The following is a 19,685-nucleotide window of genomic DNA, read 5'->3' on the forward strand; positions in this document are numbered from 1 at the left end:
TAGGTAGCACCCTACGTCCCAATATGATTTCAAGGGTACACAGGGTGATTTTATTGCACATATAGGCAATGGTCCTCAGTTCCAACCCTGCTTCCATGTCGAGCTCTGCAGGAAGCTGGGAGCACACATCGTTAGCCATTCCTGGAGGAATGGAGTTCCCAGGGGACTGCCAGACTGGGTTGTCTGCTGGATAGGCCAATTATCTTGCACCTCACCCCCTCAGCATTCCCCCAACCTCATCATACCTTGTCCCCACCCATGTCCTCATAACCTCTATGCCATCCCATGACCCTGTGATTCCCAAGAGACCCAGGCCCTTCCTGATCTGCCACTTCCCAAATATCAGCACAGGCTCCCAGTGTTCTATCCTATCCCCAGCCCCTTCCATTCATCAGTGACAGCACCCGACACCCATCAATCAAACGTTGGCTCCCGCTGATAGTCCCTCAGCCACGTCAACGATTCACCCGAGAGCCTACCTCCAGTCATCACTGCCGGGCTCTGATGACATCACACCCACCTCCTGCTCCCTTGGGTCCCGATGCCCCTTCCCTCCCAACTCCAGCCATAGCACAAACCTTATAAAGTCTATGGCTGCTGGCTACCCCCAACTCCCCAAAGCCCTGCTGAGTTAGACGCTGAACTGGGTAAGATTGGCACATTTTCGAACTCAAGAGCTGAAGCGTGTAGTGACCAAAATGGGCCCCTATCACTACCCCCATCTAACACAGCTTTATGGGTGTGTTTAAATTTCATATGGATGCTTTTCATGACTTCAGAGTGCTCAAAAGCACATCACACCCATTGAAATGCTTTAGAGCGCAAAGTTGTAGAAATAAACAGCACAACCAAATTGCCCTCAAAGGTCCTACAAACTATAACTAATTAAGTGAGTGTTTTTTGTACTGCTGATTGAAGGTGTCCCAGCACATCCCCTGAAACAATGTGATACCGTACTGTAAAAAACAGAAACAAACTGCTGAGAAACACTGAGCACATCCGGCAGCAACTGTGGAGGGAGGAATGTTTCAGGTTAACAACCTGATGAGAGGTCGAGCCAAAAGTTCTGATCTGTTTTCTGTTTGTATTTTGCATTGATAGTACGAACAGTATTTTACCTTTAGGTTACAGAGTCAGAAACAAGTCCTTTCAGCCCACCAAGTCAGCACCAACCATCCACCACCCATTTACACTCACCCTACATTAATTCAATTAATTTATTCTCCCCACATTACCGTCGACTCCTCCCAGATTCTACCACTCACCTACACGTTAGGGACAATTGACAGTGGCCAATTAACCTCCCCACCCGCATGTCTTTGGAATGTGGGAGGAAACCAGAGCACCCGGAGGAAACCCACGCAGTCACAGTGAGAACAAGCAAACTCCACACAGCCAAGATTGAACCCAGGTCTCTGGCGCTGCAAGGCAATGGCTCTGCTAGCTGAGACACTGCGCAAAGCTCATTCGGTTCCTTTCAACAAGTCCTGAAACAACACTAAAGCTGTCAGTCTCTAATGAGGTGGCTGACTTTCTCTTCCTGACTGTGGAAATTGTGATGTGATCCTAGAAAAGGAAGAGGGAAGGTGAACATTTGATGGCTATTTGGGCACCAATCTACAACTATCCCTTTTGCTTTGGATACTTACAGCATTAATGCCACTGAGCTGAATAAAAAGTGACATCATCATGTTGATGATGAGTTGGCTTCGAACAGAGGGATCCTTGCACAGCTCCCACACGCTTCTTGACCTTTCACCTCTTGTCACAGTCCGCTCAGCCTGCATTTCTTCAAGCTCTTGACTAAAATCACGTTTGCCCCACAGTCTTTGAAGTGCTGCGAGTAAAATGAATGGAAACAAGGCAGACGTAAGTCCAGTGTTGTGGCAATACAGGTCACGTATTGCTGTAAGGCACTGTGTGTATAAGCCCATGAAAGGAGACCGAGGTATCCCTATGCAGAAACTTCTTCTCACAGAGAATGCTGAATCCCTGGAATTCTCTGCCCAAAGAGTTTGAATCATTAGAATTACTTAAAATGGAGGTGGACAAGTGTTTCGAAGACTGGGGGATTGAGGGCTGTGGGGAGCTGGTACGTTGGAGCGGTTGAGGCCTGGGACAGGTCAGGCATGATCCTATTGAATGGTAGGCCAGACTTGAGAGGCCTGGAGGTCTAATCCTGCTCCTATTTTCTTGTGTTCTTGTATTTCTATCACATTGGGTATAGCTTACTTGAATACACTTGCAGAAAAAATGTAATGTGATTTTCAGCATGACCACAGCAGAATTGTTCACCGGTTTATCAATCCCAATCCCATGCAGGTTGAATGCATCAGGACTGAGGGCTTCTCCAGTTCAAGGCCTTTCCTGCTGAGCTGACAATGAACTCAGCTTCTGATACCAGAATTTTCCTGGGAATCTCTAAAAGTGAATGCCATTAAGCAAACTTGAAGCTTTTAGGACCAAATCATTGGCAGAGGATTTATTTTTTTAAATCACATATGTATAAGATATAATTACAAATATTCTGGGCAACACTGTGAGAAATTCACACTGAAATTATGGTTTTTGTAAATTAGAGCCTTCTCTGACATGTTGAAAGAAGACAGCAAGCGTAATAGTTGTTCTTCAGTAGTTTCTAGTTAATAACCCTTACAGAGTTTGACTTTGATGTAACAAAGGTTTATTCCAAGATGAGTCACCTAACCTACTCAACAGTCCCCATACAGATCGTGCATCATGGGCTGATGTGATAGAGCTATCAATCACAAAAAGCAGAAGGACTATGATTAACTATAACTCACATTACCACCCTTTACTCCTGGCCACAGTAGCCCACTATCAATGCAAAGGCCCATATGACAATTTAAACTAGTCAGTTCTAAATACTGTAAATTGTGTAGGTAATCAATAAGGGGACTCTTTGTGTAGATAAATGACTGGATACTCAATCTATGACAGAATGTTAGAGCAGGGCTGAAATTTCAAGTGTTCCATTTTCCGATACTGTCTATTCCCAATAATCACATACCAGCTTGAAACACTGAATTGCGATAGTTGAAATGTTACTTAACCCTTCTTGGCAACCGTTATCATGAATTCAACTGTAAGGCTGTAAGAATTCAACTGAGTGTTACAAATAATTGGCTCTTTATAGCTACAGAAATGGACTTAAAAGTATCACCCAGGAGATAAACTGTTGTCACTTGCCATTCATGGACAAAGCCCTGTTTCCTTTGTCAATCAGGAGGTATCTGGGGCTCTCTGGAAACCAGGGCAGGATAACAAGCTGTATAAAGGCAGGTATGGCATTGAAGGCCATCAATAAAGGCCATACACTTTCACTGCCTAAAATCTCTCTGGAGAAACAAAAAGAGCACATAACACAAGGTTGAGATATATTTAACCGTTCTGTAAGTTTTTCAGACATTTCTATCTACAAAAGATTTTCTTGCTCAAGTGAAACCAATATTATCAAAGACATGAAGCATTAAGCCTGTGAAACTAGACTGCACAGTACCTACTGTGTTCTGCTGCAGGCAGCAATTTGTTTAAGTTACCTGCACAACATATGCAGCATGCACAGTTTTCATTTACCTTTCATTCACCGCCATATTCGGGCATCAATCTGGCAGGAAAGGCAGATTGCCACGTTTATCAGAGTGCAGTACTGATCTCATACCAACACCGTCAAACTGCATTTTTATGAAGCAGCCAAAGTCATGTGCTGCATTTGTACAGAGATCCCAGTGCTTAGAAACTGGAAGCTTCACTCAACTGCACTATTTAAAGGAATATTCAATTACTTTTAGGTTTGTTTGACAATTTTTGTGGGAGAATTAGCTGCAGAAAAGTGCTGTGTTGTCTTTGAGAAACCCACAATCTCTGATGCCCAAAGTGTGGGTTGTGGCAAAATTTAAGGCCATTTCCTGATGCCTAAACTTGAGCCAAACCCTGCTGCTCTAATACATGGGGAGTATGATGCTGTTCCTCTTGTGTGGCAGGAGAATGTGGAGGGAGCTTGCAGAGTTGGAATAGTTGCTAGACAAGGAAACAGGAGAAGGGATCACAGTGAGCGGGAGCCCATAACAACAAAGAATTTTAGTTAGTATTAATATTACATTCTCCTCAGCAAGGGGCAATGTTTGAGAAGATGCCACTTCTCCAAGGAGGTGGTGATGGAAGTTTGCTACGTGGTCCTGTCACAGCTACAGAGGTACCGTGCTGCCTGTGACAGTAAGGGTCATCATAGCCATCAATGTCTACTCCTTCAGATCCAACTGGGCTTGTGCTGTGGAACAACATCATCTGCAGTCTGTGACACACTGATGCATTATAGAGATCACAGGGGCCTTCTTTGGTATTGGTATTAGTTTATTATTGTCACTTGTACCGAGATACAGTGAAAAACTTGTCTTGCATACCGACCGTACAGGTCAATTCCTTACACAGTGCAGTTACATTGAGTTAGTACAGACTGCATTAAGGTAGTACAGGTAAAAACAATAACAGCACAGAGTAAAGTGTCACAGCTACAGAGAAAGTGCAGTGCAATAAGGTGCAAGGTCACAACAAGGTTGATCATGAGGTCAGAGTCCAGCTCATCATATAAGGGAACCATTCAATTGTCTTATCACAGTGGGGTAGAAGCTGTCCTTAAGTCTGGTGGTACGTGCCCTCAGGCTCCTGTATCTTCTACCTGATGGAAGAGGAGAGAATAGAGAATGACCCAGGTGAGTGTGGTCTTTGATCATGTTGGCTGCTTCACCAAGGCAGCGAGAGGTAAAGACAGAGTTCATGGAGGGGAGGCTAGTTTCCATGATGCGCTGGGCTGTGTCCTCAACTCTCTGCAGTTTCTTGCAGTCTTGGGCAGAGCAGTTGCCGTACCAAGCCATGATGCATCCAGATAGGATGCTTTCTATGGTGCATCGATAAAAGTTGGTGAGTGTCAAAGGGGACATACCGAATTTCTTTAGCCTCCTGAGGAAGTAGAGGTGCTGGTGAGCTTTCCCCAGAACAGCCAAGTTCAGTTCCTTCTCCTTCGACAGAGAGCAGAAGCCAACCAAAGATGTAAGGATAGGAAATCCTGGAAACACTCAGCAGGTCAGGCAACATCTGTGGAGGTAGTGACAGGGTTACCATTCCAGTCAATGATCTTTCAATCAGAACCCTTCTGATGAAGGATCATCCACCTGTTTTTCTCTCCCCACAGATGCTGCCTGGCTTGCTGGATGCTTCCAGCATTTCTAGTTTTGAATTCAAATTTCCAACATTTGCAATTTATTTGCTGTCAAGCAACTAGAGTACAAAGACTAGCCTAGATCAGATCACTCACCTCCCAGTGCTGGGAGCCATGAACTACACGCAGTGTTTTGAGGACATTACATTGGAATTCTAAGATAAATCTCCACAAAAAAATTCACTCCCTGAATGTGATCAGGTCTGGGAAAGCAAACACCCTGAGAGCAGTCACCACACTCCAGCTTCTGACAGTGTGTCCTCCACCTGAGTCATGATGTCAAACCTAGGGGTGAGTAGCTGGGGACAGTTTCCATCCCCTGAATACTTGGGCTGACTCCACTCATGAGTCTGAGTGCAAGAGAGTGTACCCACGATGATAGCCATGCTGTCACCAATAATACCTTAATTATTTCAATGCCTCACAGCACCCTGTAGATCAGGTCATAGAGTCATACGACACAGAAACAGGTCCCCTGGGTCACTGACTCCATGCCAACCATCAAGCACCAAGCCTAGCTAATCCCAGTTTTTTTATTCTCTCCACACGCGTCTCAGCTTTCCCCAGTTTCTACCACTCACCCGCACACTAGGGGCAATGTACACTGGCCCATTAACCTACCAACCAGATCTTCTTTGAGATGAGGGAGGAAACCAGAGTCACGTGGCGATCACGCACACTCCACATAAACAGCACAGGAGATCAGCACATAAAGCGCTGGAGCAACCCAGTGGGTCAGGCACCATCAAAGATCCCCAGCATCCGGGCCGTGCCACCTTCTCACAGCTACCAGTGGGCCGGAGGTACAGAAGCCTGAAGCCCCGCACCACCAGGTTCAGGAACAGCTACCTCCCTTCAACCATTCAGTTCTTGTACCAACCGGCGCAACCCTAATTACCACAGTTTAGCAACACTATGACCACTTTGATCACTTTGCACTAAAATGGACTTCTTGTTTGTTCTAATTGTGTTCTTTCTTGTAAAAATTGTGTATAATTTAAGTTTAATTTATGCTTTTCTTGTGAATGCTGCTTATCTGATGCTATGTGCCTGTGATGCTGCTGCAAGTAAGTTTTCCATTGCACCTGTGCACATATGGACTTGTGCACATGACAATAAACTTGACTTTGACTTTAGAACATAGAACATAGAACAATTACAGCACAATTCAGGCCCTTCAGCCCACAAAGCTGTGCCAAACATGTCCCTACCCTAGAAATTACTAGGCTTTGATCTATGGAAGGAAATGCACAGTCGACATTTCTGGTTGAGACCCTTCATCCAGATCAGTCCAGTCCAGTTTATGCTCCACAGACCACTGCAGCATCTCAGCAGTCCTTGTATTTGGGAAGGTCAGCTTACTGGAGTGAGTTTGTGAGTTTACACGGCAGAGATCTGAACTTTGACACTACACTCAAATGCTGCATGGCTTCAAACCTGTGCTGCATCAGCAGCTGAGATGACAGACATTAGACGCTGCATGATAGCTGGACCAAGTGTTATAGCGGAGACAACAACCACATCTGGGCCAGAGTGGATGGGGTCCAGGCTCCGTGCAAAGTGACGTGCAATGTGAGAGATCTCCCTACACTGTTTATTTTTGGCACTTCCATCAGCCTTCTTCTGTAGCCCGTATTTTCATCCTTAGCGGCACAGCTTGTCTGCGATCTCACCCTCCAGGGAACTGGCAATTGGGTTAACTCATACCATTCCCAACCACATAGATGCTGCCCGACTTGTCGAGTTCCTCCAGCATTTTGTGTGTGTTGCTCCAGATTCCAGCATCTGCAGAATCTCTTGTGTCTCTGTACAGGCCTCTTGTGCTTGGTGACATCGTGCGCGCCTCCTGCATCTGAGCCAGTCGCTGTGAGATCGAATGAGTGAGGGATGCCTTCTTCTCCACTGTCTCGTTGTACGGCTGCCACTGCCCAGCCTTGTTGAAAGCTCCTGAGTTATCTGAAAGTAGGAAGCAGGTAGAAAGCAAGGAGGGGCTGGCTGCTCACACCATATGCAACTTGTAAATCGGAAGGGAGATTGGGATGAGAAGAAGGCAGAATGCAAGGAGCACATAGAGACCATCACCTCTTCCCTGCTGCTGTTCGCGGATTCAGCGATGGCCATTCCCCTTCTCTCCCGTGGGTGACCCACTGGCCACATGCCTGTTCCTCAACAGGTAGCTGCTACTCTCTCTTGAAGTATATCGCCTCATCCTGCAGGTGAATGTCGTGCAATGTGTTTGGCTTATGTGACTGAAATGGTTGAATAGCTAGCAGCTTGTTAAGGTGTAAGGGTGAGGTTTAGTGCTTGAGGTTAAGATGGGGCCATATCAACATTAGGTCCCAGTTCCAATGACTCAGATTAAGTTAGAGTCATGAGTTGCATTGAGCATTGTCTGAGGCCTGTGATATAGCTGGTGACAGATAGGACCAGATGTGAGGTCATTAAACTTGCTCAGGCCCGGCATCCACATCCTTGGGGCTCGATTCTTTCTTCTTCCCAACTGCTGCCTCATCTCCCTGCTTCCTGATCCCCTCTGGATAAGAGGACCCCTCTCACCAGGGTGCCCTGTCATGTTTGTGTCTGGACATACCATTCAGCAAGCTTTGAAATGTCTTCCCCATCAGCCACATGCACACCTCACTCTCTTTAAGAGGCATAGGGTAGATGTAGTCATTTGTCGCCTCCACCTACCCCCTCCCAGCTTCTGACGCCGTTTCCACTCTCCCTTCCTCCATCTGCCAATCACCCCTCCTCACCTGGATCCACCTATCGCTTGCCGGCTCTTGCTTCATACCTCCCCTCTCGCCTCTTTACACTGGCTATCTCCCCTCTACTCCTCTACTCCTCAGTCCAAGTGAAGAGTCAACCGTCTGTTTCCCTCCACAGATGCTGCCTGACCCACTGAGTTCCTCCAGCTTTCCAGCATCTGCAGTCTCCTGTGTCTCTCTAGATGTAATCATTGCTGGGTAGCTCAAACTGTACTCATGACACTGGGTACAGACCAAAGCAAGGGCTAATGAGATTACGAGTGAAGTCATATAAGCAATGAGTGCACCATGAACTTTCTGTGGTCCTTGCCCTGGGTCAGGCAGGCACGGGTTACTCCTGCATTGGGATCTCAGCACCTACTTTCCAGCACTATGCTCCTCAGTCCCCTCAGTCTGCCAGCTGGTCTACATGTTAGTACCTTCCAACCTGAAGGGACCACCTTCCATCTGGAATTAGACAGACTCCAGCAGCTCCATGTACTTGGATAGCCCTAAATCTGGATTATCTACCCTCTGGGATGCACACGGTAGTGTAGCGGTTAGTGTAATGCTTTACAGTGCCAGCGACCAGGGTTCAATTCCGGCCACTGTCTGTAAGGAGTCTGTATGTTCTCCCCGTGTCTGTGTGGGTTTCCTCCAGGTGCTCCGGTTTCCTCCCACATTCCAAAGGCGTACGGGTTAGGAAGCTGTGGGCATGCTATGTTGGCACCAGAAGCATGGCGACACTTGCGGGCTGCCCCCAGATCACTCTACACAAAAAGATGTATTTCACTGTGTGTTTCAATGTACATGTGACTAATAAAGATATCTTATCTTATCTTAGTTGGATAACCTCCAGCTTGATAGATACAAACGGTACAACCCATAAGCTCACTTATCCCTTCATCTTCAATCTCTTATTGTTGTTTTCTCTCACTGAATCCGTCAAACACATTGAATTCTAATCAAGCACCGAGGCATCCAATGTGGTGGGCAGGAAGCCCACACTGACTGTGAACTGGAAGTGAGCTGCCTGCCACAATGGATCAAGCTTCTCCAATAGACACACAGGCACTTACCAGACCACTTAAAGAACAGAATAACTCAGCAAACAACAGACATGTGTCTTTTGTAATACCGAGGTGCTACTGCATGAGACTCACTTTGTGGTGGACTTGTCAAGTAACTGATGTCACTAAAACGCAGCAAGAATCCTTCACCAGCACCCATTAAAGTGATCACACAGTATTTGCGGGGCAGCAGCGAGGTATGAGCTAACTTTGCCACATTTAGCCTGTTTTCTGATTCTAAAAATTTGATTTGATGGCTGGAAAGAAGATTTAGCTGACATTGCACTAAGGTAAGGTAAGATAAGGTATCTTTATTAGTCACATGTACATCGAAACACACAGTGAAATGTATCTTTTGTGTAGAGTGTTCTGGGGGCAGCCCGCAAGTGTCGCCACGCTTCCAGCGCCAACATAGCACGCTCACAACTTCCTAACCCGTACGCCTTTGGAATGTGGGAGGAAACCAGAGCACCCGGAGGAAACCCACGCAGACACGGGGAGAACGTGCAAGCTCCTTACAGACAGCAACCGGAATTGAACCCGGGTCGCTGGCGCTGGTCCATACTGGGCTAACGGGTAGCCTGGAAGGATTTTTCTTTTGGGTAGATAATTGGGAGTGGTGAAGCATTATTTGAGGTGCTAGGAAATTTGAGGGGTTCTTCCTGCATTGAAGATGCCCAGATTTCTTGCTCTGTTTAACATAGCGTTAACAGAGGGATTTCAGCGAGTGACAATGGGAGGTCATGAAAGAGCAGGAGCAGAAAGTGCATGACCGGCGCAGTAAGGAGGGGCAGGCAGGAAATGAGATATGAAGTAATGTCATGGTCTGGTTCTCACTGTGGGCTTTACTCCAGGCTGGGAGATCGTAACGGTTTACAGACGTGTTTGAGCACATTTCCTTGTGCAAGAACTTCAGATGCTGATTTTGTTTTGAATTTCGGTATCTGCAACATACTTCACAAAGGAATAGCTCAACACGGCTTGTAGTAGCAATGACCTTTATTGAAGTTTCTTCAAATACGTTGCCCAAACATTGTTCAATGTCTTTTCTTGATGTCTTTAACAGGGCAGTCGTAGGCTTCTGCATAAGGTTAATGTCATTGCCATTCTCCATTTCTCCCCATAATTGAAAGGGACAGAAGAGCTCCATGCACATCTATGTGCCTGAAGTATAGGGACCAGTTCCACAGTCAGGCATTCCCTTGCTCACAAGGATCGCAGATCGGATGCATGGCACTTTTTTGAAGAAGAGAAGAGAAATTCTCACCATTGCCCTGGTTATCTTTTTATCCCTCCATCCACATCGAGAGAATAAATTGAAGTATCGTGAATTTTGTTTCTGCATTGCAATAGTGACAACACCAATGAAGTACTGCATTAACTGCGAAGGACTCAGAGACATTCCATGCTCATAGTTGATGCTGTAGAACTGGAGTTCCTTCTTCTTCACCACTTCTCTGTTCTACTGAGTCAGGGTAAGGTGAAGTGATCCATTAAGAGCCTCATTTTTGTATGAAATTCGAGCAGTTTAAACATGGGCTGGCATTCAACACATATGGTAATGCATCCTGCATACCATCAACTTTATGACACAGATCTTGTTCTCCTCCGTCTGCAGCAAGACCACAGCCGTATATCTAAGAGTGGAGCACAGTTCTCTATTCCACAACTCTGCTTGATCATGATGGGCTGTAAAAACATTAAACTTACTCTGTGAGATCTGAGAAGGGAGCAGCAACCTGGTAGATAATCGCTTCTCCCTCCTGCCTGCTTGAAGAATTCCAGGGTCCTTCCTGTGGACAGTTAATCTGTAGTGTGACCTTCCCCCTAAACCCTCTGAGTACAGGTTTATGACTAACTGTTAAATAGTTGGTGTGTGTCTCCCTTTGATCTTCATTTCTCCAATGAAAATGTTTCATCTTTGGAACTTATCTTCGTCAATCAAGACTATTGCTCTTGTTACTCTTCCAAAATTCCTCACCAATAAATCTTCAACCTTTTCTGTACATAGTCTGGTCAGAGGATTCCTTTTTTGTGGATCGTAATTTTACCTTCTCTGCACACAGTAGACGGAGCTAATCTTCTTCCTTGTTCCAAGTGTGGCCTCAACAGGATCAGAAAAAAATATTTTGGATGAGAGTGACACATGAGTTCTATCCAGCACATTGTTCACACTGCCATGGTAGATTCACAAAGAAACAGATGTTTTCCCTCAAAGGCTAAGTTCATTTTCCTTGGCGCCTTTGTTACAGAGGCATGGCCCCTGACTGCTGCAGAAAATATCTCCCTGCTTGTAGAGAACCAAACACTTGCAAGTCTCCTTCACACCAATCATTCAGCCCTCTACATGCAGCTGAACCCAAGCTCAGCATAACGTCAGGACACCATCCCATGGATCTATAACTAACGAGCCAGTCCAAACTGAGAGTTTCCCAGTGACTACCTCCATTATAGGTTCCTTAGAAATCTGTGATTAATCTGTAAATATGCCAGCAAAGCAGACAGCATTATTAAAAATTGATTCCCATCATGCAATCATTTACCCAACACAATTATTGGTCTACAATCACATTTAAAAGTTGTACAAGAGCAGATTAAAATATTATTACTACATTTTGTTTCCTCTAAGCCTACCAATTATGTAGCAAATTTACTAAATTTTACAACTTTCACATACCAATTTTTTTCCTTACTTACCTTAACAATGTTTTCAATTTTTGAAAAGGTTTTATAAATATCTATAAAGGTGACCATTTCCTTGTCCTATATCGGGTTTTCTTCACCCACCAGCGATTTCCTCTTACGAGCAAAGTATAAGATGAGCCCCTGGAAGGACTCATTATCGGATGTCCAGCTGTCAAATGTTTCCTTCACATCAGCAGCCGTGGTCAGTCTGTTTTTAATGGTCTTGCTTTCATTTACATGTTGTATCTTTGGGATTACTCCAGCTCACAGGCTGCATAAACACATATTTCTTAAAGAACATGAGCAAAGATCTGTCTCCACCTTGAAATACATGGTGACATATCAGCGCTTACCTGTGTACACCAGCGGTATAGGTTCATTGTAAGAATTTGCTCAGGGGCACCATTAGCGCAGACATCAAAGTGCTTGCCGCTGTGAAGCAGACTACTCATTAGCTGTCCACGGTTAGTTCAGGGGTGGAATGCCACATCACTGAGGGAGAAGTCTGGAGATAATGCCACTCCCCAGGTAAGCTTTATCTTTCACTGTACCGAATGAGCCCTGCAGGAAATGCCTTGTTATTGGGCAAGGACATGACCAAGTTAGCCCATGATCCCATAACTCGTCACCTTATCACCACCTCCAGTGAACAGACAGGAAAAAAAATTCTGCCAGACAAATTGGGAGAATGTTCTGACAAAATCATCGGTGCTGGAGGTCGGGTATCAGACAGATAGAATACAAATAACTTACCAGTGTGGAAGCAGCAGCAAGGAGGCAGGATGCAGGTTTGATCTGCCATCCACTCAGCAGGAGCAGATGTGCGATCAAGCCTCCTACCAATGATAGCCTGATGCCGGATAGAATAAAAAATAGCAATGGAATCCAAAAAATCAGCAGGGACTTCAAGCTCACCAATCACCATGCAATCCCAAAGGCTAGAACACTTTCTTGAGGCATCTCAGCCCTCTCTTATTCCCGTGTTAAATGCACAGGAATTCAATCATTGTCCCGAACTGCCACTGTGGAACGTAAAGCACTTCCTGAAGCCCCTTAATTTCTGAATGAACTCTACTCGCACACCGGTGATCACTCAGTGACAATGTAATCCGACCTGTGTGTGTGAATATACCCAGAGCACCACAAAGGGACTGACCTGAGTCCAACGATCTGTCCTAAGCATTTACCAAGGGAATTGAATATTGCCGTGGTGATGGTCACAAGGCCTCGCAATTTCTTCGGGGAACATTCCATAAGGTACATACAATGAATATTCATACCATTCCCTTCAGATATAAAGAAAATAAAACACTTACGTTAGTCCTCTTATTGGAGTGTTGAAGGAACATAAGATGTAAATCTCCATCAGTGCAACTGGCTAGTTCCACTGGTGTTAAAGTTCTGATATTTTGACAGGGAAGGCTAACCTGAATGAGGAGTGTTTCACTGGTCAGGAAGGAGAAGGACCTAAGCGCAGGAAGCAACTGACATTGAAAAGAAAGTGACCCTATATTGGAGGAGGACCCGAGCACTGGAAGGCAGCGACCCTGGAGAAGAAGGACGAACATGCTGACACAAAATCAAAGGATGGCAGATGCTTTGACATTTGGTATAAATAAAGGAAAATGTGAGCAAGGCAGTATCTGCGGAGAGAGAAATAGAATTAAAGTTCTGAGTCAGTGACTCGGTTTCTCCCTCCACAAAGGAGCTCTCACTGGAAAGGAAGGGAAGTGGCCTCAGGTAGGAAAGGGATTGACCCTTAGAAAAATGTTCTAAACTTTATGCTTCCAATCAACGCCTTGAAGAGAATAGCCACAATAACTGGAAGGAATTGGGCACTTCTGCACATTTACAGAAGTTTCACAGAAGGATTTAGTTCCAAACAAAGGTGCTGTCACAGAATTGGACAGTCTCGGGGGGGCGGCGGGGGGGGGAAGGTTTGCAAGAAGGGGACAAGGTTTTGTCAGAAGTGAGAGCTTAATCTTGTGGGAAGGATGGCTTTAAAGTGGGGGGGGGAAGGTTTCAATGTCACTAGAAGTGGGTGGAGTTTAAGGTAACTGGAGGAGGGTTTAATGTCATGGCTGGTGGTAATTTAATGTCATAGGAGAAGGTGGTCTAATATCATGGGAGTGGTGGGTTATTGTTCTGTGAGTGGTGGTTTAATACATGGGAGGGGGTGGTTTAATGTCGTAGGAGTGGGGAGGTTGAATGTTTTCTTCAGAGTGGAGGTTTTCAGACATTTGTTTCTTACCTTTATACAGCACTTTTGAAACAGAGGTTTCAGTATGAAGAAAAAGAAAGAGGCAGAATAATTTTACAGACTTTTAAGTTAGAGTTCAACAACATTATTTTTTTCCTTTCTCTTTGATATCTATTGGGTCACATTTGCTTCAGTAACTCACAGTGCACTGTTACATCTTAAACATAGCAAGATGTTGAGATAGAAGTCTGCGCATAGAAAATTAGGGTCTGAGCTGTGATGGAGTCTAAATCTGAAACACATACAATTGCATTAGAAATAACATTATTCAAAATCTTGCCAGAAAATTAAAGAAATATCCCTAGTACCTGAATTTACTCCATACAGGAATCTCGCCACTAGGATCATCTCAAAAGATTTCGCCATCCTGCTGAAACCCACTATTATAGCTCCCACTATTGCCACAATATTGTTGAGTACCAGACAATTCCTCCTGCAAAGCAATGCATTTGACTTGAAAGGATCCATTCAGCAGACCGAATACATCACAGTCCCCTCACATTAACCATCGGTCGGGAAATACAATACCACATTGGCAGACATTAATAAAAACATGTTGAGCTGCCGCCGGGCAAATCTGCCTCAAATAAGTAGAAGATAGGAGATATAATTGTAGAAGAGAAAAGGAGAGTAATGCATTGTTGAAAAATGTGGCTTAATGTTGACCAAGAGGACCTCGACAATGGAGTAACTGCTGAGTAGCTGATCAAAGGACCTCACCCATCACATCCGACCCAGAGCAAGGACCCCACCCATCACATCTGACCCGTAACATCCAACCCAGAACAAGGACACGACCCATAACAACTGAGGCAGAGAGGAGATTCCATTCACACAATCACACTCAGAGCAAGGAGACCATCCCTACCATCAGATCTAGAGAAGGGACTCCACCCACCCCCTCACACCTACACCAGGACTCCACTCACACCCTCACACCTACACCAGGACTCCATCCACCCCCTCACACCCACACCAGGACTCCACCCACCCCCTCACACCTACACCAGGACTCCACTCACAGCCTCACACCTACACCAGGACTCCACTCACACCCTCACACCCACACCAGGACTCCACCCACACTAGTGGTCTCCACCTTCACCATCACACCCAGGACTGTGGATGGAGTCCTTGCTTTAGGTATTTTGGGAGTTCTCATTCTGGGTTGGTGATCTCCATCCATAACATCACACCCGGAGCAAGATTTTCTCTACAGCGTCCTTCATGGACCAAGACTTTCATTCCTACAATCATGCACAGAGCAAGACTCATACCCATACCCATGGACCTCCCTCCATAGCTTCACATGCAGAGCAGGAACACTATGCATAACATAACACCCAGTGTACAACCTTCAATCAGATCATCAAACCCAGAGCAAGATCTCCAGTCAGACTGAAATATCCAGAGCAAGGTGACAATTCACATCATAACATTGAGAGCAAGGACCCACCCACACCACAACACTCCATCCACACCATCATCCCTCTATCCATAACATCGTACCCAAAGCCAGGACTCCATTCATTCCTTCACACGTGAGTAAGACCTCCACCTACACCATCACACTCGGAACAAGAAACTCAGTATAATTTCCCAACCAGCGTTACAAGTCCAATTGTACCACACCAGAGCAAGACAACCTTCCATGCCATTGTACCCAGAGCAAGGGCTGAATATATATCTCCTCACTCAGAGCAAGACATCAATGTGTAATATCATAGGAAGGATAGCATCCATACCATGATATTCACACAGCAGGATCTTCATCCAGCAAGAGCGAGACCACCATCTATACAATCACACCGTGACGTGGGCCATCCAGAGCAAAATCTCCATCCATTCCAACAGCCAGTGCAAGTACACAATCCATACCATCAAATGTCAGGCAAAAAGAAATCTATACCTCCCAGAGCAAGACTTCAGCAGACCCAAATCACATCTTCATCCGTAACATTCGCACCCAGAGCAAGACCACAGTCCAAGGTACCTTCCTTGCAATCATACCCTGGGCAAGACCACACACTCAGGTCCTAACCTTTCCTCATACCATTACACCAACACACTCAGGTTCTAACCTTTCCTCATACCATTACACCAAGAGCAAGACCATCCATAGTATAACATCCAGAGGACCTTCACGTAAACAATCACACCAAGAGCAAGACCATCATTCATCCCAGGACTTCCATTCACAATATAACATCCAAAGCAAGAACTACATCCACAAAATAACACCCAATGTGAGGCTTCCATCTGTCTTGTTGCACCCATAACAAGACCACCATAGATATTACAATATCCAGATGAAGATTCCATGCCATCACACCTAGATCAGGGACACCATACTCCATTTATACTATATCATCAGACAAGGACTGCATATAAACTATCACACCCAGAGTAAAGACTCACTGACACCCTGGACAGGATTTCCATCCACATCATGTTAAATTACCTTCCCAAGCTCAAATGGTAAAATGGGAAAACCCGATGTGAGGTACACAGATATGCTACGGAAAACTATGAGCAATAACCTTGGACTGTTTTGCTATTTCCTAAGGACCAAAGAACAATGTAAAACTGGCAAAGGAATAGTAAACTGGTAATGAAAACAGAACAAGCTGGAAATTCTCAGCAGGTCAGCCAGCATCTGTGGAAGAGGAAAACACAGTTAATTTTTCAGTTCGATGATCTTTCATCAGGTATGCTCTGAGTGCACGAGAGTGGATGGAGGTCTCGTTCTGGGTGTGATGGAATGAGTGTGATGTCCTTGTGCTCCTCACAATGAGTAGATGCAGCCCATGTTCTGAATGTGATTGTACAGATAGTGGCCTTTCTCCGATTATGATGTTAAAGATGGCTTTCTTGACGGGTACAATGGTATGAAGAGAGATCCTGTTGTGTGTGTGAGCCTGTGGATTGAGTCCTTGCTTTGGTGCGAGGGTATTGGGGGAATCCTTGTGCTGAACAGATGGAGTCCTTGCTCTGGGTTTTATGCCTATGACTGGTCTTGCTTTGGGTGTGTTGGTACAGTTGGTGGTCTTGCTGTGGATGTGGTGGTACAGTTGGTGGTCTTGCTGTGGGTGTGGTGGTACATTTTGTGGTCTTGCTGTGGGTATGTTGGTACAGTTGGTGGTCTTGCTGTGGGTATGTTGGTACAGTTGGTGGTCTTGCTGTGGGTGCGGTGGTACAGTTGGTGGTCTCTCTGCTCAGGGTGTAATTGTGTGGATGGAGTTTCTGATCAGCACCTTGTGGAGTGGACTGCGTTCCTATCCAGTGGAGCAGATGGAGTCCCTGTCTGGCATCTGATGAAGCTCCTCCCTGAGATGGTGAAGGTGTGCCATCCCACCGTGGACAGGACCTCTTTCCACAATGTCCCACCCTGGATTTGATGTCCATCCACTCTGCCCAGGGTATGATGGTTGTAGGAACAGTCTTTCTAAACCTCTGTCCTTTGTGGAAATTGGACTTTGCAGCCTTCAGTAAGATAGAATCCTTAACCTAGTAATGATTCAGCTATTCAACATAATCAACACCCACAATTAAAGATCACTTGAGTCATTCCACTCACAGAGACAAAACTTAGTTGATATTTGCAGTGTCTTGGCACTCCCTAACTCCGTGTACAGGACCTCGATCCACAGCACCCCACCCTGGACAGGATCTCCATCCACTCCCTCACCATGGACAGGACCTCCATCCACTCCCTCACACCCTGGACAGGACCTCCATCCACTCCCTCACCCTGGACAGGACCTCCATCCACTCCCTCACCATGGACAGGACCTCCATCCACTCCCTCACACCCTGGACAGGACCTCCATCCACTCCCTCACACCCTGGACAGGACCTCCATCCACTCCCTCACCATGGACAGGACCTCCATTCATGCCATCCCACCATGGACAGGACCTCTTTCCACAATGTCCCAGCCTGGATTTGATCTCCATCCACTCCCTCACCCCTCCACAACCTCCATCCACTCCGTCATGTGGATATATAAAGAAGCCAACAATTGTCTCAAGCTGGATAATGGAAACTTATCTGAGACAACATGGCATCTGAAATATTTTCAGCACAGCCCAGAAAAGGGAATTTCATAGTTCGAACACAATGTTCCCGCACAAAATCAGGTGAATACAAACAAGGGACAAAGCCTGAATGAGTCTGTTCTTACCTTCCGTATCTAACTGACAGCTGTCCAGCAATCAATGCTCCACACATAGCTCCAATTGGATACACCGATACAATGACTGACCAGATCGCTTTTATTACCTGTTCTTCCATCGCTGTGCCATGACGTTCCAACCAAGTCTCATTGATAAAATACTTAATGTACTGGAATTAGAAAGAATTGAGTTGAAATTAGAAAGAATATTTGTAGCAAAAGACTTCTTAGCTCTGAGGGTGAGAGTCCCTCTGTACTGTTAACACTTCTAACTTACTGTTCCCTTCTACCTCCCAACCTACTGCAATGTACTGCCTCAAGCTCTCTGTCAATGCTTCTCCAAGATCAGTCCAGGAGAAGGAACAGCCTCTTTCCACAGGAAATGCCTGGTCTCAATATGTGGAGCATTCTAAACATCTTCATCCACTTGCTGACAACCCCCCCCCCCCCCCACCATTTCACATAAGTATTAAATGGTGTCAGTTAGATCCAATCCTTAATCCTTTATTTCTAGATCTTTGCATTGTACCCATTCAGGAGAGCAAGTGAGTGACTCATGTACTGAATTCTCTCTGTGCTGGTCCCCTTTAGCTGCTGTGAGACAAGAATAAATACTGACTTGTAATATGCATTTCATCACCTCAGAATAATCAAGACACCAGCAACATCCTGGGAGGTCGCCATTGACCATAAATCCACCTGGACCAGCTACATCAAGTTGGACTGCAAGAGAAAGCCAGAGGCTGTATATGTTGATACAAGTGATTCATCTCCTGAATGTCCAGTTATCTGCAAGGCACAGCGTTACGGAAAACTCTCCATTTGTCTGGATGAGTGAACCTCCTGAAAGAAGTTCAATACCACCCGGGATGAAATAGCCCACTTGATTGGTACATTATCCATCAACCTAAGTATTCACTCCAGTCACCATGACTACAATGTTTATCCTCTATGTCAACCCAGGCTACTCCAACAGCACCTCCCAAACCTGTGAGCTCTCCCCCCTCCAAGAAGGAAAAAAGTGTATATAGTTTCTTTTATGAATAAAGTTTATTTTAGGACAGGAACATTGTCACACGTATCATCTACAGGTTCCCCTCCAAGTCACCAACCACCCTGACCTGTAAATATTATGTCATTCCTTCTAAATCACAGAGTTTCAAGTGCAGCTAACTAACTAATCGTTGCCTCTTCAATGCAGCACGAACCAGTCCTCAGTCTACAATCACGTGATGCCACACATTAACCCATCACAAGTTGGTGCCCCTCACCTGGGATTGGTCTCCTGAAGGTTTTCAGAGGAATTTTCTTGAGATTTATTTTCCTTTTTTGGCCTTCTGTTTTCTCTTTGGGTTTAAATGCTCCCAGGAGAAGACATGACTGTGGGGAGCGAGGGAAGCAATTGTGTGGAATAAGTTTGATGGACAGGCAGTTCTTTTACAGCCTGCTCCTTTTGTGTTTGTATGTTGGGAGAATTTCATCAGTGGAGCCTTGGACATAAAAAGTATTT

General features: G+C 45.4%; 1 protein-coding gene across 5 annotated transcripts in view; it reads right to left on the bottom strand.

Moving 5' to 3' along the window:
* Window positions 1–19,685, bottom strand: part of LOC127579636 (solute carrier family 2, facilitated glucose transporter member 11-like) — a 69,651-nt gene that overhangs the window by 27,047 nt on the left and 22,919 nt on the right. For 2 of the 5 annotated variants that reach the window (XM_052032534.1, XM_052032535.1), the window contains 7 exons: window positions 19,447–19,555; window positions 18,816–18,898; window positions 18,185–18,345; window positions 14,310–14,434; window positions 12,898–13,027; window positions 3,211–3,359; window positions 1,650–1,837 (listed from right to left, as the gene is read on the bottom strand). In XM_052032534.1, the coding sequence (XP_051888494.1) occupies window positions 1,650–1,837; window positions 3,211–3,359; window positions 12,898–13,027; window positions 14,310–14,434; window positions 18,185–18,345; window positions 18,816–18,898; window positions 19,447–19,555 (945 nt within the window). The remainder of the gene's footprint in view (window positions 1–1,649; window positions 1,838–3,210; window positions 3,360–12,897; window positions 13,028–14,309; window positions 14,435–18,184; window positions 18,346–18,815; window positions 18,899–19,446; window positions 19,556–19,685) is intronic. The other 3 variants (XM_052032537.1, XM_052032538.1, XM_052032539.1) reach the window with 2 other exon arrangements.

This window comes from Pristis pectinata, chromosome 17 (assembly GCF_009764475.1).
Source record: "Pristis pectinata isolate sPriPec2 chromosome 17, sPriPec2.1.pri, whole genome shotgun sequence".
In the NCBI taxonomy this organism is placed as follows: domain Eukaryota; kingdom Metazoa; phylum Chordata; class Chondrichthyes; order Rhinopristiformes; family Pristidae; genus Pristis; species Pristis pectinata.